This window comes from Staurois parvus, unplaced genomic scaffold (assembly GCF_062004578.1).
Source record: "Staurois parvus isolate SC_StPar_1 unplaced genomic scaffold, SC_StPar_1.0 ptg000958l, whole genome shotgun sequence".
In the NCBI taxonomy this organism is placed as follows: Eukaryota; Metazoa; Chordata; class Amphibia; order Anura; family Ranidae; genus Staurois; species Staurois parvus.
This window is the reverse complement of record NW_028318754.1, coordinates 1,282,873-1,309,474: the sequence shown is the minus strand read 5'-3', so window position 1 is coordinate 1,309,474 and position 26,602 is coordinate 1,282,873. Positions and strand designations below refer to the sequence as shown.

Genomic DNA, 26,602 nt, shown 5'->3' with positions numbered 1-26,602 from the left:
CTCTCCATTAACCATAATAACCGCGGAAGGTTCCCTGTACAATTTTCCTATCCACTCTCTCATTCTTGCTCCCAATCCTAAAATCTCCAGAGTATCCATCATAAAGCTCCAGTTCACTCTATCAAATGCCTTTTCAGCATCAATTGAAAGCACCACTACTGGAGTTTTCCCCTTTCTAGCCTTCTGGATAAGCAATAGAGTTCTCAGCCCGTTGTCTCTACCCTCCCTCCGTGGAACAAATCCCACCTGGTCCGCTTGGATCCATTCTGGCATTAAATCTTTTAATCTGTTTGCTAAAACCTTTGCGAATAACTTAGTGTCTGTGTTCAAGAGTGATATCGGTCTATAACTAGAGCATTGAGTAGCATCCTTCCCCTCCTTTTGGATTAGTACCACATGGGCCTGTAAAGATTCCCTTCTCATCTCCATCTCTCCTCCCAGGGCGTTCATATATTTCACCAATTTAGGTAGTAACAGGTCACTATATTTTTTATAGTACCTCACTGTATACCCATCTGGACCTGGGCTTCTCCCCTTTATAGTACTTTTTAATGCACTTTTTATTTCTTCCTGCGTAATTTCCAAGTCTAGGGAATTCAATTGATCCTCACTTAGCTTCGGTAGTCCTGCGTTTTTTAAATATACCCTTCTTTCTTCTCTACTCTCCTTTCCACTTTTATTTACTGAATCTTGGGAGGCAATATTATACAACTTACTATAGTATTCCTTGAACACCTTAGTGATCTCTTTGGTAGAATAAACCATTTCTCCCTTGGGGTTTCTTATTTTTTCTATATAGTTCCTATTTTTCCCTCAGGGCTCTCATTAGATATTTTCCTGGTCTATCTCCCCATCTATACCTCTCACTTGCTACTTTGTTAAAGGCTCTTCTCTTCTCCTCCTCCATCAATAACTCTAGATCTTCTTTCTTTTTTACTACCTTCTGTCCTAACTCATCTGTTCTTTTATTTTTATGTATCTGTTCCAGATCGCTTATTTCTTTTAACAGCCCAGTGAGTTTCGCTCTTCTTTCCCTTTTCTTTTTTTCCCCGGACGCAATCAATATACCTCTTATGTAGGCCTTGTGGGACTCCCACACTGTAGCCACCGACACCTCACCTGTCTCATTCTCCTGAAAAAATCTATCGATTTCTTCTCTAATTTTCTGATCAACCTCCTGGTCCATAAGAAGAGCTTCATTCAACTTCCATCCTGTCCCTCCGGTCGAACGTCTCCCCCACCTCATTTTCAATGTAACAGGGGCATGGTCAGAGAGAGACGTCGCTTCTATTTCTATTTTATCCACCATTTCTATAAGCTGGTGGTCTACCAATATGTAGTCCAATCTGGAATACATCCCATGGGCATTAGAAAAGTAAGTGTAGTCTCTCTCTTTTCCATGTATCACTCTCCAAATATCTACCAGTTGACACTCATGTATCACCCCCTTCAAAATTTTCAAAGCTCTACTTCCCTCTCGCTGCGCAGAAGAGGTAGTGTCCATCTGTGGGTCCATACAGAAATTTAAATCCCCCGCCACTATCAAACGTCCATCCTTAAAGGCCATCAGTTTTCCCAAAACTCCCTTCAGAAATACCTCCGGTCTCTTATTTGGGCAATAAATATTCACAATTGTACATTTCTGTTCTTGTAATCTACCCTTCAAAAATAAAATTCTCCCCTCAGGATCTATTTCTCTCTCTTCAATTTCCAACCTTATGTTTTTGCAAACCCTATTGCTACTCCTTTAGCTCTCTTAATCGGGGAATCTGCATAGAACCATGTTGGGTAATTTCTCGAGTTCAACTTTACATTTGACCTGATCTCTAGGTGAGTCTCCTGCAAAAAAACCACTGAAGCTTCTCTATGCTGCAACTCCTTGAATAATTTAAATCTCTTCCCAGGACAGTTCAATCCTTTTACATTATATGTTATAAATCGTAAATTTTCCATGCGTCTTGTATCGCTATTTTTTTCCCCCCTTCTATCGTGCAGAGTATTATCTCTAAAACCCCTCCTATCCCTCTCATCTTACTAACCATTTCCCCCCCTCACCCGCTAATCCCCTCCCCCCCTCTCCTTTCCCTCTACCCCCCCCCCACCCCCCATTTTTTAGGCCTTCAAATTGCCTATCAATCATTTGTGGGTATAAGACCACCTTTGATTTTTTTTACACCTTGGGGTTGAACTCCTCCTGTGTACGGCTTACCCACCTCCAACCACCCCCGATTACTCTCATTCTCTCCACATCTTTCCACTTTAGCGGTGCGGTTGAAAGAGCTAGAGAGGAATATATATAAAAAAAAAAAAAAAAAACGTTATCCCCTCTAACTCCTCCCTACCTCCCCCCTACCTACTGTCTGCCATTCCTCTTTTCCCCCATTGCCTATTTCTCCCTCTGTTTCCCACCCAGTAATCCTTATTCTATGCAATTCCAGTCTATCGCAGAAGTCTCTTAAGTCCTCAGGAAATCTCAAATATGCTGTAACACCATTCTTCCATCCGATTAAACACTCTGGGTTACCCCATCTATATTGAACATTCCGTGTTCTCATCTGCTCTAATAGGGGTTTCAAGGATCTCCTTCTCCACAATGTCTCATACGATAAGTCCGCAAATATCTGAATATTTATATCTCCATACTTAATAGTTGTTCTTCCTTTTAGTCCTTTTCCAAATCTCTTCCTTATCTCCATATTTATGCAGCTGAACAATTACATCTCTTGGTTTTTCCTTCTCATTACCTTGGTGGAACTTTCCTGTTCTATATACTCCATCCAATTTAATTACCTCTGTTTCAGGTCTGTCCATAATGGAGTTTAACATTTTACAGACTATTTCTTGAAGTTCTCTCCCTTTCAGAGTTTCTGGGATTCCTCTTATCCTCAAGTTGCTTCTCCTATTCCTGTTCTCTTGTACTTCTATTTTATACAGCAATTGTTTCTGCGTATTCCTCATCATAGTGGCCCTTTTTTCTAGGCCTGAAATAAATTGGGTATGTTTATTAATTTTTTCCTCCATTTCTTCCATTCTCATTAGCAGGTGCCCTAGATCCTGTCGTATATTTGTCATTTCTTGCTTAAAAGTTTTTTCCAGATTTTTAAACATTTCGGCCATCTCTCTTTTATTCGGCACTTGTAAATCCTTTTCAAGATCTTTCCTCTCTGGGTTTTCTATCGACTGTCGGCTGCTACAATTCAGGCCCAGGGACATTCTGGGGCTATTTTCCAAGCTGGTTTCCATTTCCCCTTTTTCATTACCACTATGGGCCCTTTCTGGAGTCGCATTCCCCTGGGAGGTATATTTTTTAATTGTACCCGTCTGGGACCCTTTAAGCCCACTTCCTTTAACGCTTTTATTCTTCATACCTCCTGTGCAGGCTGTACTCTTTAACCAGAGGGAAACTTTAGGCTGTATATTGGGGTATTGATATTAATCAAATCTCTCTTCTCTTCTAAAGCCACTTAACAATTTCTCTTTCTCTCTTCTTTCTTTTATTTTTTTCACTTTCCAGATCCCCCTGGGAATCCCCCTTCACTCTTTTATAGGCAGCTCATTTCCCACAGTCCAGGACACATATACAATTACATATGGCTTCTTCACTCACCCTCCTTCACTTGCTCATCGAGTGAGTCGACCCAGATCCACAGCCGTCCATTTGTTTCTCCTGGTTTGTGTCTCTGGGGGATTCCTGCAGGGTCTCCTGTTGCTTGTAGATATGTATCCTCTTCTGTGCAGCAGGTTTAGGGACTATTCCGGCATCTCCCCTCTCCTGTCAGGGAACCGGCCGGCGTCTCTGCTTCCCAGAGCTCCTTTGCGGCCACCAGCGTGCTCCCGCCGCACTGCTCGGTTTCCCCGGCAACCCGACAGCTGATCTCTGGTCTCTGCAGCGTGATCCCCTCCCGGAGCTCCGTGCCCGCTCTCGTTCTCCTCCTCCTTCACCGCGCCGGCTTCTCACCCTTAGGAGACCTCCTCACTCAGGTAGGGCTCCGCAGTTTAAGTCCTGAGGGTTCTCAGGGTGGTCAGATTGGAGGTTATCGGAGAGCACTCACATCGTGCTCTCCGTCGCCGCCATGTTTAGGCTCCGCCCCCGTTGAAAATGCGCCCTGCACACCCTCTTATAACTGGGGATGTACCTGTGTTTGGAACTAAGCAATCACATTCAAAATCATGTTACATAGGAGTTAGTACACACCTGCCATCATTTAAAGTGCCTCTGATTAACACCAAATAAAGTTCAGCTGTTCTAGTAGGTCTTTCCTGACCTTTTCTTACGAAGAAAAACATCCAAGCCTGGATTTTGCACAAATACATCTGAAGTCTACCAAAAGCATGTGGGAAAACATGTTATGTTATGGTCTGATGAAACCAATGTTGAACTTTTTGGCCATATTTACAAAAGATATATGTTTGGCACAAAAACACTGCACATCACCAAAAGTACACCATACCCACAGTGAAGTATGGTGGTGGCAGCATCATGCTTTGGGGCTGTTTTTCTTCAGCTGGAACTGGGGTCTTAGTCAAGGTAGAGGGAATTATGAACAGGTCCAAATACCAGTCAATATTGGCACAAAACCTTCACTCTTCTGCTAGAAAGCTGAACATGAGGAGGAACTTCATCTTTCAGCATGAGAATGACCGAAAGCATACATCCAAATCAACAAAGGAATGGCTTCACCAAAAGAAGATTAAAGTTTTGGAATGGCCCAGGCAGAGCCCAAACCTGAATTCCATGGAATAGCTGTAGGGTGATCTGAAAAGGGCTGTGCACAAGAGATGCCCTCGCAGTCTGACAGATTTGGAGTGTTTTTGCAAGTGAGAGTGGGCAAATATTGCCAAGTCAAGATTTGCCATGCTGATAGACTCATACCCAAAATGACTGAGTGCTGTAATAAAATCAAAAGGTGATTCAACAAAGTATTCGTTTAAGGGTGTGCACACTTGTGCAACCATATTATTTTAGTTTTTTTACTTCCCTCCACCTAAAAGATTTGTTTGTTGTTTACTGAGTTGTACAGTTTACAGGTTACATTAAAGGTGGAAAAAGTTCTGAAATTACTTTTTTTTTTTTTTTTTTTTACATTACAGAAACCTGACATTTTAATAGGTGTGTAGACTTTTTATATCCAGTGTATATATTACCAATTCTCCAAGGGTATGCAAACGTCTGAGCACAACTGTAACTATTGAAGAATAAATTATTTTTTAAACTTTACATATTCACTAAATTATACCCCAAACCTTTTGAGATTTTTCATCGATTAATTGAAACAATATTCAGCCAGCTACTTGATGAAGAAAATAACCCTTCTGTTACAGCCCTAGTATAGACAAAACAGCACCATAATGCTAACAGTTTATTGTAACCTTTTGAATGTCAGAAACTAGGACTCAGCAAAGACTAGAAAAACTTAATGTGCATAAATCCTCAGGACCAGATGGCTTGTTCTTGAGCGTCCTCAAAGAACTTAGACATGTTATAGCCAGAGCAGTGTTCTAATTTTTAAGGGCAGCTTACTGACTGCAATTGTACCAGCTGATTGGCGAAAAGCAAATATGATATCAGTATTCAAAAAAGAGCCAAGATATACACCTGGTAAGTACAGGCCAGTGTGAACATCAATAGTATGTAAATTATTGGAAGGGATATTAAGGGGCAATATCTAGGAATTTGCTGATGAGAATAGTATCATTAGTAGCAACCAACATATACAACATATATTTTTTTATGGAAGACCTTTTTTGCCACAACCAACCTTTAATATTCTCTGAGAGGAGGCAAGTTTTAGTTTAGACAGTAGAAGGCTTATGAACATAGTGTATCTAGTTTTTGCTAAGGCGTTTGATACAGTACACCATAAATGCTTACCAATTTAGGTCTTATGGCATTGATGATATCAGCTGTACCTGTATAGAAAACTGGTTGCAGGATTGTGTCCAGAGGGTAGTCATTGGCATATTTTCTGAATGTTCTAGTTGAGCGGGGTACTCCAGAGCTCTGTTCTTAAAAAAAAAAAAAAAAAAAAAAAAAAAATTGTTCATAAACTATATAGAAGTTGGTTTAAAAACTTCAATATCAGTGTTTGCTGATGATACCAAGTTAAGCAGGACAATAACATCACAACAGGATATAGAAACTTTAGGAAGAAGACTTCTGAGAAAAAGAGGGGGGGCAGCTAAATGGCAGATGAGGTTTAATAATGTAAAGTAATGGAGTAAAAATTTGAATACAAGTTCCTCAGGGGGAGAACCTCTGGGGGAATTGAGGATGGAAGGGAGTCTGGGGGTCTTAGTGGATCAGACTCCTCCCAATAACTTTTTTTTTTTTTTATAATACAGCCACAACAGCCTAAGCAGCTCGTGCTGTAGTTGGAGAGCTGTAACTCTGACTCATCAGGGGGCTGTTGGAGCACTGCAGAGAGACTACTGCATGCTGCCTGTTTCCAATGTAGCTTCTTTTAATAAACTGTTAGTTTGCACACATTTGTGTTTTGATGCACCTGAACATGTTTGATTTAAACAGAAAATTCATGCTTGTGTACATCATGAGCCTAACAAGAGTGTGTAACTTTGTACACCATACGTTTAAAATTTTTTAACATTTTTCTGTTGTAGGTGGCAAATTTGGCATGCTCAATATCTAATAATGAGGAAGGTGTGAAACTTGTGCGCATTTCTGCAAGCCAGCTGGAAGCCCTATGCCCTCAGGTACTATTGATATAAGCTTTAATTCTATATGGCATTTTGTAAGCTCTTTGTATGCAGTCCATTGTCTTTTGTCTACTCTTCCTTTCCTCCAACATTACAAAAATCTACTGGCATGTTTTCGATTTTCACCCATGTTTTGCTTCGTTAGATGTCTATAAACTTGAAGGACTCATCAGATTGGAAGTACTTTTGGAGCAGGAAAAATTTAAACTGTCAGTAAACTTTGTCATAGAACATACAGACCTAGAATAGTTAGTTGCTCTGACACTACAGTGTCTGTCTCAGGGGTGTGGACATTTTTTAAAAACTACTTGTCAAAGGGACAAAATTGGGTTCCCAATCTACTTGTCCCTCATTATTCCCTATCTATTTTTCCCTCATGGCAACCTACTTGTCCTGATTAAATAAATTTGACCAAAACCGAATTTAACCACTTGCCCCCCAGAAAATGTATCCCCCTTTATGCGATTCTGCTATATTCTGCTTTTTGCTATTCGGCGCTGCACTATTTCTACTTATAACTGCGCGGTCATGCAATGCTTTACCCAAACTGAATTTATATACTTTTTTTTCACACAAATAGAGCTTTCTTTGGGTGGTGTTTGATCACCACTGAGTTTTTATTTTTTGTGCTATCAATAAAAAAAAAAGTTACTTTCTCATTTGTCTTTTAAAAAAAAAAAAAAAAAATCCAATAAACTCAAATTTCTTCATAAATTTAGCCCCAAATATATTTTGCTTAATGTCTTTGATAAACAAAAAATCCCAATAAGTGTGTATTGGTTTATGTGAAAGTTATAGTGTCTACCAACTATGGTATGGATACTGGAATTTAGGCCATTTTTTGCTATAGAGCGATGTGCTAGTTTAACTGACAATTGCGTGGTTTTGTAATGCTGTACACGAAATTTGTAATTTGTTTCTCCCACAAATAGAGCTTTCTTTTGGTGGTGTTTGATCACCTGTGGGTTTTAATTTTTTGCTCTCTAAACAAAAAAAAAAAAAACCGAAAAGATTAAAAAAAAAAGTTATTTTCTCATTTGTTATAAAAAATATCCAATAAACTCAATTAGTCATACATTTACAGTTGCAAGAAAAAGTATGTGAACCCCTTGGGATTACGTGGAGTTTTGCATGAATTGGGCATAAAATGTGCTCTGAACGTCATCTAAGTCACAACAATAGAAGAACACATTCTGCTGAACATAATACTACACAAACATTAGATGTTGCCATGGTTTAATTGCACTTAACATGTAAACATTCACAGTGCAGGGAGGAAAAAGTATGTGAGGCCCTAGCTTAATGACTTCTCCCAGAGCTAATTGGAGCCAGGAGTGAGCCAACCTTGATTCCAATCAGTGTGATGATATTGGATGTGTTGCTGACAGCTGTCCTGCCCTTAAAAAAACACACCTGTTTTGGGTTTACTGGTTACAAGAAGCACTGTCTGATGTGAACCATGCCTTGCAGAAAAGAGCTCTCAGAAGACCTACGATCAAAAATTGTTGACTTGCAGGAAGCTGGAAAGGGTTACAAAAGTATCTCCAAAAGCCTTGATGTTCATGTGTCCACGGTAAGACAGACTGTCTACAAATGGAGAAAGTATAGCACTGTTGCTACTCTCCCTAGGCGTGGTCGTCCTGTAAAATCGACTGCAAGAGCACAGCGCAGAATGCTGCATGAGGTAAAGAAGAATCCCAGAGTTTCAGCTAAAGACCTACAGAAATCTCTGGCACATGCTAACATTTTTGTTGACACATCTACAATAAGGAAAACATTAAACAAGAATGGAGTACATGGGAGGACACCATGGAGGAAGCCTTTGCTGTCCAAAAAGAATATTGCAGCATGTTTGAAGTTTGCAAAAGAGCACCTGGATGCTGCACAGCACTACTAGCAAAATATACTGTGGACAGATGAAACCAAGATTGAGTTGTTTGGGAAGAACACACAACACTATGTGTGGAGAAAAAAAGGCACAGCACACCAACATCAAAACCTCATCCCCACTGTAAAACATGGTGGAGGGAGCATCATGGTTTGGGGCTGCTTTGCTGCCTCAGGGTCTGGACGGATTGTTGTCATTGATGGGGAAAATGAATTCCAGAGTTTATCATCATTTTGCAGGAAAACGTACGACCGTCTGTCCGCCAACTGAAGCTCCGCAGAGGATGGGTGATGCAACAGGACAATGACCCAAAGCATACAAGTAATTCAACAAAACAATGGCTGCAACAGCACAGAATACGCCTTCTGGAGTGGCCCAGTCAGAGTCCTGACCTCAACTCGATTGAAATGCTGTGGCATGACCTTGAGAGCCATTCACACCAGACATCCCAAGAATATTGCTACACTGAAACAGTTTTGTGAAGAGGAGTGGTCCAAAATTACTCCAGATCGTTGTGCAGGTCTGATCTGCAACTACAGGAAACGTTTGGTTGAGGTTATTGCTGCCAAAGGAGGGTCAACCAGTTATTAAGTCCAAAGGTTCACATCATTTTTCCTCCCTGCACTGTGAATGTTTACATGTTATGTGCAATTAAACCATGGCAACATCTAATGTTTGTGTAGTATTATGTTCAGCAGACTGTGTTCTTCTATTGTGACTTAGATGACGTTCAGAGCACATTTTATGCCCAATTCATGCAAAACTCCACATAATCCCAAGGGGTTCACATACTTTTTCTTGCAACTGTAGACGAAAATGTATTTTGCTACATGTCTTTGGTAAAAAGTGTATATAAATTGTTTTGTGTGAAAGTTATAGCGTCTTTAAACTATGGTATGGATACTGGAATTTACACAGCTTTTACTTTGACTGCCTATTACATTTCTTGATGTGCTAAAAGGCCAGGGCAATACAAACAAACCCAAATGACTTCTTTTTGGAAAGTAGAAACCCCAAGTAATTTAATAAGAGGCATGGTGAATATTTTGTAGATCTCATTTTTTTTTTTTCTCACAAGGTTTTGAAAAATAAAAAAAGTTTTTGTTTTCTTCATTATCCAAAACATTTTGGAAACAAACAAGATCTGCAAAATAGTCCCCATGCCTTTATCAAATTCCTTGCAGTGTCTACTTTCCAAAAAGGGGTCATTTGGGGGGAAGGGGGGGTGTTGTACTATTTTGGTATATTAGGGCCGAAAACTGTAGAATGAATGAATTTGTGGGTTTTAATTCCACATATATCCATGGCAGGTGTGAGCAATATATCATTTAGGTGACAACTTTGTGTAAAAAAACGAACACATTTTTTGACATTTTCCAAAAATTTGCAGTAAATGAAATTCTTCTATTGTCTCAACATGCTTCTTAACAAATAGTTTGGGGTGTCTACTTTCCAAAAAGGGTTAATTTCGGGTGGGGGTTATTATCTTGTCTATTTATGCCCATCATTAGAAGCTTATGCCACACATCACTCAATGTTGCAATTTTTTTATGTCACATAGTACTTGCGCAGCAATTTTTAAAATAAAATTGTTTTAATTTTTTTTTTTAAATGCACATTTTTCATTTTAATGCACAAAAACACAATATATTGGCCAATTGTTTGGTAAAATATAAAAATGATAGTATACCAAATAGATACCAAATATGATATGCTGTAAAACTGCTTGCCCCGTGCAACGGCGACACATTACATACATTTTTAATATCCATAGGCAACCTTTTAAAAGCCATTACAGGCTACCATGTTAAGTTTGCACAGGAAGTCTAGTGCTAGAATTACTGCCCTCAATCTGATATTTGCAGCGATACCACACATGCATGGTGCAACTGCTGTTCTCATACCGACATGGGCTGATGCTTGCGTACACTATTGCGCGCACGCGTGGAAGGATGAGGGTGCTTTAATTTTTCTTTTCTAAATTTTGGGGGGTTTTTTATCACTTTTATTATCACAGGGAATGTAAATCTCCCCTGTGATCGCAATAGTCAGTGCCATGTATTCTTTTCTGAGAAAACTGTGATCTCTTAGACTCTAGATATCTCTTCTGCCCTTAAATCACCAAGATCGATGTGATAAGATGCTTTCCCAATTAAAAAATGGCACTGTTTTTGTCCAGCGAAACTGAAGTGATGAAATACTTGTAGCTTTCGGTTTCTTAGACTTTAGAGATCATTGACCCTATTCTGGTCTCCAATCAGCTCTGTGGTCAGCTAGCAGAAACGCAGGCTGCTTTCTCAGGTTCCCTGATGGCACGGTACTGCCTGAGAATGTCATGGAAGGCAGCAGGAGAAGACCATCTTCCACTGCTTGTAAAAACAAGCCTGTGCCTAATTGGCCACTAGGATTGCTTTTACATGAAAACCGATCACCAGCTGAAAAAAAACAATACCGGGATGATGCCAGCAGCTTACAGGAAGTCCAGTAATATACCAGTATGTCGCTGGTCCTTGGTTATATATGTTTGTTTTTTTTATGCAGCCTGTGGGCTGAATGGGGGAAAAAAAGAAGAGCTCTCTGCCAGAAAAAGTGTGTGGTATGCCCACCATTAGACTATACCTCCCTGCATCCACCCAATTCTAATGTTGGCCATATATGAACTTTCTTATTTTTTTTTTTCGTTCAGCCTGTGAGCTGAACGGGGAAAAAAAAGAACCTAAACAATTCCTCTATGCACATTGTTTAATGTGGATGAAAAAATCTCTGCCAAAAATGTTTTTTAAAAATATATGCAGGGGGCGCATGCGCGGCCGGCCAGCAGATGACAGCTCACTGAGCAGTGCTCTGTCCGTCCGCCAGTGACATCGTGGCACACATCGAGCCCGAACCCAGCAAATATAGCAGGCACACCGCTAAGGGTCACAGAACCCTTGGTCAGCATGACCCGGCATTGGATAACACCGGGGCAACCGAGGAAACTCACCAACTTCTTCCCAGCCCTCGGTCCCTGTGGACAGGATGGCGCCGGCTGCGTGACAGGCAGTCTCTTCCCTCATGAAGGAGACACACAGGGAGACACAGCATATCACCCGGACCCCAGGGTGAAGGCACCATTCTACCCAGGAGACCCGGGTGAGTCCTCTCCTTCCCTGTCTCCTACTAATAGCAGCCCAGCCAAATCTAGACCGAGATTGGACACAGATGTCCCCCATGACAGGCAGCCTTCCGTTCCACTTTCAAATCCTGACAACTCTCCATCTTTGATTCCTATCCTGCCTCTGACCAACCTATCACGGAAATTGCTATGAAAAACATGCTCTTATCTCTAAGACAAACATTGCATAACGACTTGACGGTGACATTATCCCAAATCTCCCTTTTTATAGTACAAAAACAAGAAAAACGCATTCACCATATTGAAGACAAATTAGGAGAAATGTGCGCCGCACATAATGACCTCATAGATGCACACGCAGACCATGAAGATGAGATTGACCAAATAAACCTCAAACTAGCAGACCTAAAGGATTGTTCCAGGAGAAACAACACTAAATTCCATGGTATACCTGAGTCCACCACAGCGGACGCCATAGTCCCATTCATCCAACAACTCATGAAGCACATCATCCCTACACTCACAGATGTGGAACTAGCAATAGACCGGGCACATCGCATTCCCAAACCATCATTCCTTCCGGCCGCAATTCCCAGGGATACATTGGCACGCATACACTTCTATCATGTGAAAGAAGATAATAGCCACCAGAAACCCCAATTCAATACCAGCAACACATGCAAATATCAAATTGTTTGCCGACCAGATGATGAAGCTGTACTTAGTTTCCCAAAAAGCCAGATGCTGGTACAAAAAAAGTGTCTGTATATTTAATTCAATTGGCCCTATACAGCACTTTTTTGTGCTTTAAAAAGCAACTGGACAAAGTGGATCCTTCCTAAAATTCCAGGAAGAGATCATCACGGCCCCTTTGTATCCAGAAGGTGCTATGGCCCAAACCCCCAACCCAGATGCAGTTAGCCGGCTGCATGAGAGGCATTTTCCCGATGCCATTCCTGGTACCCCAACCCAAAGGACACCCCAAAAGAGGTTTCTGTAGCAGACATGGAATTAGGCGTGACAGCCGCTTTTTTTTTATCCCTCCTGTCCTGGCCAAACTTGGTCTCTGCCTCAAGGTCGCTACCACACACTAGTGGAGTATTAGTATAGGGCACAACACAGTTCAGGGCACATATTTGCACAGGTCAGGAAACTGGCTATCGCATTTTGAGAGAACCTACAATCTTTTAAAATTTAAGTTTAGAAAATAAATAAGTGCAAGTACAAAAAAAAATGAAAAACCAAAAATAGTTGTTTTTTGTTGAGTTACTGTTCTACTGTTACAATTTTACTGTTTTATTGTTACTGGTTTATTGTTAACCATTGCTGTTTTCTTTGTAGGAACGCCATTCAGCTGCATTACCAACCTGTTTAATCTGACAGCAACAGGGTTTTGCTCTCAGAATATACATAAGTATGTGAAGCACTGTTGGATGAGATTTTTCATTCGCAGGCTCCCAAAAAGTTTCACATATGTGGTATCCCCATACTCTGTGGAATTACACCCCAAAATACATTCAGATACTTCTACATATACCCATGGCATGTGTCAGCAATATATCATTTAAAAAACTTTGGAAAAGGACAAACTTTTTTTCTTTTTACACAAACACTTGTGGAAAATAAATCTTCCATGGATTCAATATGCCTCTCAGCAAATAGCTTAGGGTGTCTACTTTCCGAAAAGGGGTCATTTGGGGGTGTTTGTACTGCTCTGGTATTTTAGCATCTAGAAATGTTATCACATTTCAAAGTAAAAACTGCAATCAAAAAACAAGCTGTGTAAATTCCATTATCTATACCATAGTTTGTAGATGCTATAACTTTCACACAAACCAATTAATATGCAGTTATTGGTATTGGAAAGACATGTAGCAAAACACATTTTGGCCTAAATTTATGACGAAAATTGAGTTTTTGGGTTTATTTTTTATGACAGAAATATGAAAATATTGTTCAGAATTTTTGATATTTTATTGTTTATAGCACACAAAAAAGGTGATCAAATACCACCAAAAGAAAGCTTTGTGTGAAAAAAAGGACATCAATTTAATTTTATGTACAGTATTGCATGACCACGCAATTATCAGTTAAACTAGCGCAGCGCTGTATAGTAAAAAAATGACACAAGTTGCAGTATCTATACCATAGTTTGTAGATGCAATCAATATACGGTGGGAATTTTTTACCAAAGACATGTAGCAGAATACATTTTGGCCTAAATTTATGACTACAGTATTTTCCGGCATATAAGACGACTTTTTAACCCTTGAAAATCTTCTCAAAAGTTGGGGGTCGTCTTATACGCTGCTATACGGCATGCTGACACTTGGTGTCAGGGCAGCACTTTTTAGGGGGGCCGCCGCCCCCCCCCCCTTCCAACGGAAGGGACACTAAGTACAGGGGTGGGCAGGGGGCTGCTGTTTCTTACCTGGCTCCAGTCCCACAACGATCCAGTCCAGGAAGCGCGGCTGCTCCTTCATTCAGTTCGGCCGCTCGATGTTCGAGCGGCCGCTCGGCTCCGCCTCCTCATCGTTGATTGGCCGCCAGAACTGTAGCTCAGGAAAGGCACAGAGGCGGCCAATCACCGGCGAGGAGGCGGAGCCGAGTGGCCCCACGAAAATCGAGTGAGGGAGCGGCCGGTACGTGTGCCGTGCAGAGGTGCTGCTGCAACCACGTATGCTTGCTGCAGCAGCACCATACAGGAACAGGGGTCAGCAAGTGTCATTGGTGTCAGTGGGAGGAATAGTGCCCCATCATTGGTGTCACTGATACTAATGATGGAGCATTATTCCTCCCACTGACACCAACGATGGGGCACTATTCCTCCCCCACCCCCCCTCCCCCCACTGACACGAAAGATGGGGCACTATTCCACCCCCCACTGACACCAGTGATGGGGCACTATTCCACCCCCCACTGACACCAGTGATGGGGCACTATTCCACCCCCCACTGACACCAGTGATGGGGCACTATTCCACCCCCCACTGACACCAGTGATGGGGCACTATTCCACCCCCCACTGACACCAGTGATGGGGCACTATTCCACCCCCCGCTGACACCAGTGATGGGGCACTATTCCACCCCCCGCTGACACCAGTGATGGGGCACTATTCCACCCCCCGCTGACACCAGTGATGGGGCACTATTCCACCCCCCGCTGACACCAGTGATGGGGCACTATTCCACCCCCCGCTGACACCAGTGATGGGGCACTATTCCACCCCCCGCTGACACCAGTGATGGGGCACTATTCCACCCCCCGCTGACACCAGTGATGGGGCACTATTCCACCCCCCGCTGACACCAGTGATGGGGCACTATTCCACCCCCCGCTGACACCAGTGATGGGGCACTATTCCACCCCCCGCTGACACCAGTGATGGGGCACTATTCCACCCCCCGCTGACACCAGTGATGGGGCACTATTCCACCCCCCGCTGACACCAGTGATGGGGCACTATTCCACCCCCCGCTGACACCAGTGATGGGGCACTATTCCACCCCCCGCTGACACCAGTGATGGGGCACTATTCCACCCCCCGCTGACACCAGTGATGGGGCACTATTCCACCCCCCGCTGACACCAGTGATGGGGCACTATTCCACCCCCCGCTGACACCAGTGATGGGGCACTATTCCACCCCCCGCTGACACCAGTGATGGGGCACTATTCCACCCCCCGCTGACACCAGTGATGGGGCACTATTCCACCCCCCGCTGACACCAGTGATGGGGCACTATTCCACCCCCCGCTGACACCAGTGATGGGGCACTATTCCACCCCCCGCTGACACCAGTGATGGGGCACTATTCCACCCCCCGCTGACACCAGTGATGGGGCACTATTCCACCCCCCGCTGACACCAGTGATGGGGCACTATTCCACCCCCCGCTGACACCAGTGATGGGGCACTATTCCACCCCCCGCTGACACCAGTGATGGGGCACTATTCCACCCCCCGCTGACACCAGTGATGGGGCACTATTCCACCCCCCGCTGACACCAGTGATGGGGCACTATTCCACCCCCCGCTGACACCAGTGATGGGGCACTATTCCACCCCCCGCTGACACCAGTGATGGGGCACTATTCCACCCCCCGCTGACACCAGTGATGGGGCACTATTCCACCCCCCGCTGACACCAGTGATGGGGCACTATTCCACCCCCCGCTGACACCAGTGATGGGGCACTATTCCACCCCCCGCTGACACCAGTGATGGGGCACTATTCCACCCCCCGCTGACACCAGTGATGGGGCACTATTCCACCCCCCGCTGACACCAGTGATGGGGCACTATTCCACCCCCCGCTGACACCAGTGATGGGGCACTATTCCACCCCCCGCTGACACCAGTGATGGGGCACTATTCCACCCCCCGCTGACACCAGTGATGGGGCACTATACACCCCCCGCTGACACCAGTGATGGGGCACTATACACCCCCCGCTGACACCAGTGATGGGGCACTATACACCCCCCGCTGACACCAGTGATGGGGCACTATACACCCCCCGCTGACACCAGTGATGGGGCACTATACACCCCCCGCTGACACCAGTGATGGGGCACTATACACCCCCCGCTGACACCAGTGATGGGGCACTATACACCCCCCGCTGACACCAGTGATGGGGCACTATACACCCCCCGCTGACACCAGTGATGGGGCACTATACACCCCCCGCTGACACCAGTGATGGGGCACTATACACCCCCCGCTGACACCAGTGATGGGGCACTATACACCCCCCGCTGACACCAGTGATGGGGCACTATACACCCCCCGCTGACACCAGTGATGGGGCACTATACACCCCCCGCTGACACCAGTGATGGGGCACTATACACCCCCCGCTGACACCAGTGATGGGGCACTATACACCCCCCGCTGACACCAGTGATGGGGCACTATTCCACCCCCCGCTGACACCAGTGATGGGGCACTATTCCACCCCCTGCTGACACCAGTGATGGGGCACTATTTCACCCCCCGCTGACACCAGTGATGGGGCACTATTCCACCCCCCGCTGACACCAGTGATGGGGCACTATTCCACCCCCCGCTGACACCAGTGATGGGGCACTATTCCACCCCCCGCTGACAGCAGTGATGGGGCACTATTCCACCCCCCGCTGACACCAGTGATGGGGCACTATTCCACCCCCCGCTGACACCAGTGATGGGGCACTATTCCACCCCCCGCTGACACCAGTGATGGGGCACTATTCCACCCCCCGCTGACACCAGTGATGGGGCACTATTCCACCCCCCGCTGACACCAGTGATGGGGCACTATTCCACCCCCCGCTGACACCAGTGATGGGGCACTATTCCACCCCCCGCTGACACCAGTGATGGGGCACTATTCCACCCCCCGCTGACACCAGTGATGGGGCACTATTCCACCCCCCGCTGACACCAGTGATGGGGCACTATTCCACCCCCCGCTGACACCAGTGATGGGGCACTATTCCACCCCCCGCTGACACCAGTGATGGGGCACTATTCCACCCCCCGCTGACACCAGTGATGGGGCACTATTCCACCCCCCGCTGACACCAGTGATGGGGCACTATTCCACCCCCCGCTGACACCAGTGATGGGGCACTATTCCACCCCCCGCTGACACCAGTGATGGGGCACTATTCCACCCCCCGCTGACACCAGTGATGGGGCACTATTCCACCCCCCGCTGACACCAGTGATGGGGCACTATTCCACCCCCCGCTGACACCAGTGATGGGGCACTATTCCACCCCCCGCTGACACCAGTGATGGGGCACTATTCCACCCCCCGCTGACACCAGTGATGGGGCACTATTCCACCCCCCGCTGACACCAGTGATGGGGCACTATTCCACCCCCCGCTGACACCAGTGATGGGGCACTATTCCACCCCCCGCTGACACCAGTGATGGGGCACTATTCCACCCCCCGCTGACACCAGTGATGGGGCACTATTCCACCCCCCGCTGACACCAGTGATGGGGCACTATTCCACCCCCCGCTGACACCAGTGATGGGGCACTATTCCACCCCCCGCTGACACCAGTGATGGGGCACTATTCCACCCCCCGCTGACACCAATGATGGGGCGCGATTCCTGCCACTGACACCAATGATGGGGCGCGATTCCTGCCACTGACACCAATGATGGGGCGCGATTCCTGCCACTGACACCAATGATGGGGCGCGATTCCTGCCACTGACACCAATGATGGGGCGCGATTCCTGCCACTGACACCAATGATGGGGCGCGATTCCTGCCACTGACACCAATGATGGGGCGCGATTCCTGCCACTGACACCAATGATGGGGCGCGATTCCTGCCACTGACACCAATGATGGGGCGCGATTCCTGCCACTGACACCAATGATGGGGCGCGATTCCTGCCACTGACACCAATGATGGGGCGCGATTCCTGCCACTGACACCAATGATGGGGCGCGATTCCTGCCACTGACACCAATGATGGGGCGCGATTCCTGCCACTGACACCAATGATGGGGCGCGATTCCTGCCACTGACACCAATGATGGGGCGCGATTCCTGCCACTGACACCAATGATGGGGCGCGATTCCTGCCACTGACACCAATGATGGGGCGCGATTCCTGCCACTGACACCAATGATGGGGCGCGATTCCTGCCACTGACACCAATGATGGGGCGCGATTCCTGCCACTGACACCAATGATGGGGCGCGATTTCTCCCACTGACACCAATGATGGGGCGCTATTTCTCCCACTGACACCAATGATGGGACACTATTCCTCACACACTGACACTAAAGATGGGGCACCATCATTGGTGTCAGTGGGAGGAATAGTGTCCCATCATTGGTGTCAGTGGGAGGAATAGTGTCCCATCATTGGTGTCAGTGGGGGGAATAGTGCCCCATCATTGGAATACCATACTGAAATACCATACCATATTGAAATCAAATCTGATGTTTTTTAATTTTTATTTGGTTTGCGTTGGAAGAGGGGTAGTCTTATACGGCGAGTATAGCCCAAACCCTATATTTTAACAGGAAAAGTAGGGGGTCGTCTTATACGCCCAGTTGTCTTATACTCCGGAAAATACGGTAACTTTGAATTTACTATATATTTTTTTATAGCTGAAAGTGTTCTTTTTTTTTTTTGTTTATAGCGCAAAAAATAAAAACTGTACAGGGGATCAAATACCACCTAAAGAAAGCTCCTATTTGTGTGAAAAAAGGACATAAATTTCATTTGGGTACATCATTGCATGACCGCAAAATTACCAAAGCATTTACCTGAATGAAATTGATTCATTTAGGGTTTTTGTGATTAGCTGTGATTTGGCCACATGACACAGATGGGCTGTGATTGGCCCAGCTTGTGCATGTGATCGCCGTGACCATTCACAGCTAGACACACATGTATACAATGGATGGCATGAAAGGAAGCCATCCAGTGTATACAACTGTCATGTGACCTGCTGTCATGGCCGGTGACAGATCGCGCCGCAGAGCGGCCTTGCAGGCAGGCGCACTGTGCGGGCCTGAGAGGACGCCATACGGCGTCCACCCAGAGGGATGAGCTGTTCTCCGGGCCGCCATCTGGCTATAGGCCAGGCGGCAACTGGTTAAACATTACAAAGAATATAACAGAATATGCAAAAAGGAAATAAAGGCCACAAAAATTGAAAACGGATTGCAAAAGATAGCAGGACCAACCCCCAAAAATTCTTCAAATATATTAATAGTAAAAAGGTCCAGTCCGAGCATGTCGGCTCTTTACAAAATAATCTAGAGTGGGTGACTGGGGACAAAGAAGGAAAATGTATTAAATACCTTCTTCAGCTCTGTGCATACAAAGAATCATGAGGGAGCTCTTGTCCATAATGGGCATGGTATTGACACAGCTCCAGATGATCCACATTGGCTCACAATTGATATGATCCAAAAATATTTTGACAGAATGAAGGTGAATAAAGCACCTGGACCGGATGACATACACTCACGGGTCCTTAAAAAACTGAGCTCTGTCATTTCAAAGCCATTGTTTCTAATTTTTAGAGACTCTTTAATGACTGACATAGTATCACTTGATTGGCGTAAGGCTAATGTGGTGCCAATATTTAAAAAGGGGTCAAAATCTTTACCAAGTAATTATAGACCTGTTAGTTTAACTTCTATAGTTGTTAAGATACTGGAGAGTTTATTAAAAGACCACATAGATGAGTTCTTGCTGGAAAAAAATATTTTAAGCAACAGACCACATGAAAGACAGAAATTGTCAAACAAATCTGATTTCTTTTTATGAAGAGGTGAGGAAAACCTTGGACAGAGGGGTGGTGGACGTGGTAAACTTGGATTTTGCAAAAGTGTTTGACGCAGTTCCCCATACACTAATGTGTAAGGTGAAGTCTACAGGCTTGGAAAAATCTGTATGTAAATGGATAAAAAAACTGGCTAAAAGATCGTATTCAAAGAGTAGTGGTTAATGATTCATACTCTGGTCTAGGGTTGTCAGTGGTGTACCCCAAGGTTCAGTGTTGGGACCCTTACTTTTTAATATATTTATAAAGGATATATGGTCTGGGATTATAAATCCCATTTCAGTCTTTGAAGATGACACCAAGCTTTGCAGTGGAATAACGTCCTTACAGGATATCTTTAACTTACAAGCCGACCTCAATGAAATGTTTAATTGGGCAACTACAGTCAGGTCCATAAATATTGGGACATCAACACAATTCTAACATTTTTGGCTCTATACACCACCACAATGGATTTGAAATGAAACAAACAAGATGTGCTTTAACTGCAGAATGTCAGCTTGAATTTGAGGGTATTTACATCCAAATCAGGTGAACGGTGTAGGAATTACAACAGTCGGCATATGTGCCTCCCACTTGTTGAGGGACCAAAAGTAATGGGACAATTGGCTTCTCAGCTATTCCATGGCCAGGTGTGTGTTATTCCCTCATTATCCCAATTACAATGAGCAGATAAAAGGTCCAGAGTTCATTTCAAGTGTGCTATTTGCATTTGGAATCTGTTGCTGTCAACTCTCAAGATGAGATCCAAAGAGCTGTCACTATCAGTGAAGCAAGCCATCATTAGGCTGAGAAAACAAAAACAAACCCATCAGAGAGATAGCAAAAACATTAGGCGTGGCCAAAACAACTGTTTGCAACATTCTTAAAAAGAAGGAACGCACCAGTGAGCTCAGCAACACCAAAAGACCCGGAAGACCACGGAAAACAACTGTGGTGGATGACCGAAGAATTCTTTCCCTGGTGAAGAAAACACCCTTCACAACAGTTAGCCAAATCAAGAACACTCAATCAGGTGAATGGTGTAGGAATTACAACAGTTTGCATATGTGTCTCCCACTTGTTAAGGGACCAAAAGTAATGGGACAGAATAATAATCATAAATCAAACTTTCACTTTTTAATACTTGGTTGCAAATCCTTTGCAGTCAATTACAGCCTGAAGTCTGGAACGCATAGACATCACCAGACGCTGGGTTTCATCCCTGGTGATGCTCTGCCAGGCCTCTACTGCAACTGTCGTCAGTTCCTGCTTGTTCTTGGGGCATTTCCCCTTCAGTTTTGTCTTCAGCAAGTGAAATGCATGCTCAATCGGATTCAGGTCAGGTGATTGACTTGGCCATTGCATAACATTCCACTTCTTTTCCTTAAACTCTTTGGTTGCTTTTGCAGTATGCTTTGGGTCATTGTCAATCTGCACTGTGAAGCGGCGTCCAATGAGTTCTGAAGCATTTGGCTGAATATGAGCAGATAATATTGCCCGGAAAACTTCAGAATTCATCCTGCTGCTTTTGTCAGCAGTCACATCATCAATAAATACAAGAGAACCAGTTCCATTGGCAGCCATACATGCCCACGTCATGACACTACCACCACCATGCTTCACTGATGAGGTGGTATGCTTAGGATCATGAGCAGTTCCTTTCCTTCTCCATACTCTTCTCTTCCCATCACTCTGGTACAAGTTGATCTTGGTATCATCTGTCCATAGGATGTTGTTCCAGAACTGTGAAGGCTTTTTAGATGTCGTTTGGCAAACTCTAATCTGGCCTTCCTGTTTTTGAGGCTCACCAATGGTTTACATCTTGTGGTGAACCCTCTGTATTCACTCTGGTGAAGTCGTCTTTTTGTTGTTGACTTTGACACACATACACCTACCTCCTGGAGAGTGTTCTTGATCTGGCTATCAAGGTCCTACCTTTCCTCAGGGCCTGTGCTGCTCCATGTGCTGGCATCCATCTTAGGTCTGCAAAGCATTGTGGGATCCTTTATGCTTTCAGCCCTCTGCGGCTTCTCCCAGGAGGTGGTGGCTTATCACATTTAAGTCTGCTGTTTGCAGCTGTCCATTGCATTTGTGTCCTGTCTGTTGCACAGCAGCAAGCTCCTGTTTAGTTAACTCTGCTCTCCTGGATACCGACTCTGCTTTGGCTAAGACTCCTTCTGGCTTCTGACCCCGGCTCTGGCGACCATTCTTCCTGGCTTTTGACCCCGGATCTGGAGACCATTCTTCCTGGCTTCTGACCCTGGCTTTGGCTACGATTCCCGCTGGTTCTCGACTTGATTATCCTGGAAGACGACCTCGGCACGAGAACTTCTGTCCTACCAAGTCATCCGCTGTTGCTGTCGGACTTGCATAGACTCTTGCCTTGTTTCTGTGTAAATAAACCTACCTTTAATTGCACCTGCTTGTGTGTCTGGCTCCTCGCTCCCTGACACTGGCCAACTGTTGTGAAGGGTGTTTTTTTCACCAGGGAAAGAATTCTTCGGTCATCCACCACAGTTGTTTTCCGTGGTCTTCCGGGTCTTTTGGTGTTGCTGAGCTCACCGGTGCGTTCCTTCTTTTTAAGAATGTTCCAAACAGTTGTTTTGGCCATGCCTAATGTTTTTGCTATCTCTCTGATGGGTTTGTTTTGTTTCTTCAGCCTAATGATGGCTTGCTTCACTGATAGTGACAGCTCTTTGGATCTCATCTTGAGAGTTGACAGCAACAGATTCCAAATGCATATAGCACACTTGAAATGAACTCTGGACCTTTTATCTGCTCATTGTAATTGGGATAATGAGGGAATAACACACCTGGCCATGGAACAGCTGAGAAGCCAATTGTCCCATTACTTTTGGTCCCTTAACAAGTGGGAGGCACATATGCAAACTGTTGTAATTCCTACACCGTGCACCTGATTTGGATGTAAATACCCTCAAATTAAAGCTGACAGTCTGCAGTTAAAGCACATCATGTTCGTTTCATTTCAAATCCATTGTGGTGGTGTATAGAGCCAAAAATGTTAGAATTGTGTTGATGTCCCATTATTTATGGACCTGACTGTATGTGGAGGTTTAATGTTGATAAATGTAAGGTTAAGCACTTGGGGCCTAAGAATATGCATGCATCATACATACTAGGGGGGTACAACTGGGGGAGTCAATGGTGGGAAAGAATCTGGGAGTTCTGTTAGATCACAAGCTTAATAATGGCATGCAATGCCAAGCTGTGGTTTCTAAAGCGAGCAAAGTCCTCTTGTATTAAGAGGTATAGACTCCAGAGAGATATCATTTTACCCCTGTACAAATCAGCAAGACCTCATCTGGAATATGCAATTCAAATTTGGGCACCAAATCACAAAAAACATTGGGGAACTGGAGAAAGTACAGAGAAGGGAAACCAAACTGATAGAGGCATGGAGGAGCTCAGCTATGAGGAAAGATTACTGAATTTATCCTCTGTTGAAAAGAGGATTTTAAGGGGGATATAATCAACATGTATAAATACATCAGTGGTGCATATAGTGAACTCGGTGTAGAGTTATTCACCCTGAGGTTATCAGAGGACAAGGTTGGCTCTTTACATTTCTTTTCCTCCAGACGTAATCTCCAAACACGGAAAGGTTTCTTCACAGTAAGAGCTGTGAAAATGTGGAATAGACTCCCTCAAGAGTTGGTTCTGGCCAGCTCAGTGGATTACTTTAAAAAAGGCCTGGATTCATTTTTGGATATGCAGAATATAACTGGATACTAACATTTATAAGTAAAGTTGATCCAGGGAATATCGGATTGCCTCTCGGGGGATCAGGAAGGAATTTCTTTTCCCCTGCAGGAGCAAATTGGATCATGCTTTGCTGGGTTTTTTTGCCTTCCTCTGGATCAACTGTGTGTGTGGGATTATAACTTTTTTTTTTTTTTTCCAAGGGTTGAACTGGATGGACTTTTGTCTTTTTTTTCAGCCTGAGTATCTATGTAAGCAGGCCTTGTACTAAAATTATTGCCTTCACTCCGACGTTCACGGCTATACTTCATGTGTGGCGCGATCACCATTTTACATATGCACACTGGGCGACGGGAGCTTTATTTTTATTTAAATGTATTCTTTGACTGTCTCTATTTTTTCTTTAATTTAAATTTATTACTGATATCCGTTTGATTGGCCTCTTTACTACCTGCAATGGCTGGTAAGCAAACGACCGAAAATGGAAATGACAAAATCCTCGTTGCTTCCAGTTTCATACACCATAGAGACGATTTAGGAATGGAAATTCCTCCTTTGTTTCTATGGTCAGCTGGTGCAACTACTCCACGGTGGGACTGGAGATCCTGGAAATGGTGCATGCCTGGCAAAGGGGTGGGAGGGATGGGGGTTTCGGATGGCTGTTTAACTGCTCAAATTACTTTTACAAAAAACAGCATCTCGGGCACTAAAAATTAAGCTGCAGTCACGATCCTGTTATCACCACCACTTCCCAAAGACATATTTCACATAACCACAGAAGTGTCTAAAATTCTATATACAACAATAAAAAATGTATTAAATATTTCAACAGTGTCCACAATAAATATGTGCAATAAATAATTAACCACTTGCCTACTAGGCACTTATACCCCCTTATTTACCAGGCCAATTTTCAGCTTTCAGCGCTGCCACACTTTAAAAATTGCACGGTCATGCAACATTGTACCCATATGAAATTTTGATCATTTTTTTCTCACAAATAGAGCTTTCTTTTGGTGGTATTTAATTGCCACTGGGCGCTTTACTTTTTGCGCTATAAATAAAAAAAGTGCAAAAAATCTGGAAAAAAAAAAAAAGTTTCTTTGTTTCTATTATAAAATTTTTCAAACAGGTATTTTTTCTCCTTCACTGATGTGCGTTGATGAGGCAGCACTGATGGGCACTGATAGGCGGCACTGATAGGCAGCACTAAAGGGCACTGATAGGCAGCACTAATGAGGTGTCACGGATAGGCGGCACTAATATGCAGCACTGATAGGCGGCACTGATAGGTGACACTGATGATGGGTACGGATAGACGGCACTGACTGGCATCACTGCTGGGCACTGACTGGCGCAACCCCTGGGCACTGACTGGTGGCACTGCTGGGCAGCACTGCTGGGCAGCACTGGTGGATGGGCACAGGTGGGTGGCACTGGTGGGCACAGGTGTGTGGGCACAGGTGGGTGGCACTGCTGGGCACAGGTAGGTGGCACTGCTGGGCACAGGTAGGTGGCACTGCTGGGCACAGGTGGGCGCAGCTAGTGGGCGCACTGCTGGGCACAGGTGGGCGGAACTTGCCGGTGGCACTGCTGGGCACCGATCATCAGGGCACTGATCATCAGTGCCCTGATGATCGGTGCCGATCCCCGCTCTGACAACTGCCGGTTCTCGGCAGTACTTTCCTCACGATCTGACAGCGTGAGGAAAGTGCAGCCGAGAACCGGCACTTGCATTTCCCTCTGATCAGCGTGTCAATGGACACCGCTGATCACGTGGTAAAAGGCCGCTGTGATTGGCCTTTTACCAGATCACGTGATCAGCTGTGTCCGTAGGACACAGCAATCACGGAGATCGCCGGGTGCGCGCCCCCTGGACGTCATATGACGTCCACTCAGAACTGGCCGGCCGCAGTGCAGTCGTCATTCGGCTATTTGCGGTCGGCAACTAGTTAAAAGGGAAATCAGAGTTCAAATAGTGTCTATGACTAATGTGCACTGTACAAAATCTGCTTCCCAGTAAAATAATCTGGTGCCTGTACCTTCAACAATCAATAAAAATGTTCAGCAACTAGTAAAATCCACAAAGATGACATTCCAGTATCCACATTGCACAATGGTGCAAACAACAAAGTGCTCCAAAACACCACCAGATCGTGACACTCCTTAAAGGATAAGTTCACCTTTAGACGAAAAATAAATGCACATTTTTTTTTGCTGATTAAAAAATTACCATTTACTAATTTTTGTTTTGGGAGCCTATAAAGCATTGCACCAGCAATCAGCAGACTGGCGCCATGCAGGACTTCTGCAGAGGGGCAAGTTCACTGACAAACTACTAGTTTTCTCATTCACGGAATACTGTGAATGAGTGACGTGGCCGGGTGGGCAGATCCCCGCACGTCCACATTTTTTAAATTGTGGCAGCTAGTGGAGGAAAAAGATTGCTTGCTAGGTTGTCACAAGGCGAAGGGGGGGAACGAGGGCAGGTCCTTTTTGTGTTACACCCTGAATATGGGTGTAACTTGTTACAAAAAGTGAACTTTTCCTTTAACGAATAGAAAGATCCCACACAGATTAAGCATGCGAGCTCAGACTCCCACATAAATGACTACAAGGCATATCTGGAATGTGGGTCACGAGATAAAAATAAAAGAACAACCTCCATAGTGTAGTATCCAACAGTTAAAAACCACCCCTTTTATTAACCTCTTGCCGCCCTGCCACTGTATATACAGTATACGTGTGCAGGGCGGCAGTGGAGAGCAAAACCACGTTTTAAAACGGGCTACGCGCTCCCGCCACTTTCGCGGGTAGGGGGTGCGCACGCTCCCGCCGACCCGCGGGTGACACGATTCGATC

General features: G+C 44.9%; 1 protein-coding gene across 1 annotated transcript in view; it reads left to right on the top strand.

Moving 5' to 3' along the window:
• CTNNA1 (catenin alpha 1) overlaps positions 1 to 26,602 on the top strand; it is a 274,271-nt gene that overhangs the window by 167,259 nt on the left and 80,410 nt on the right. The window contains exon 10 of the mRNA XM_089657034.1: positions 6,619 to 6,711. Within this exon, the coding sequence (XP_089513160.1) occupies positions 6,619 to 6,711 (93 nt within the window). The remainder of the gene's footprint in view (positions 1 to 6,618; positions 6,712 to 26,602) is intronic.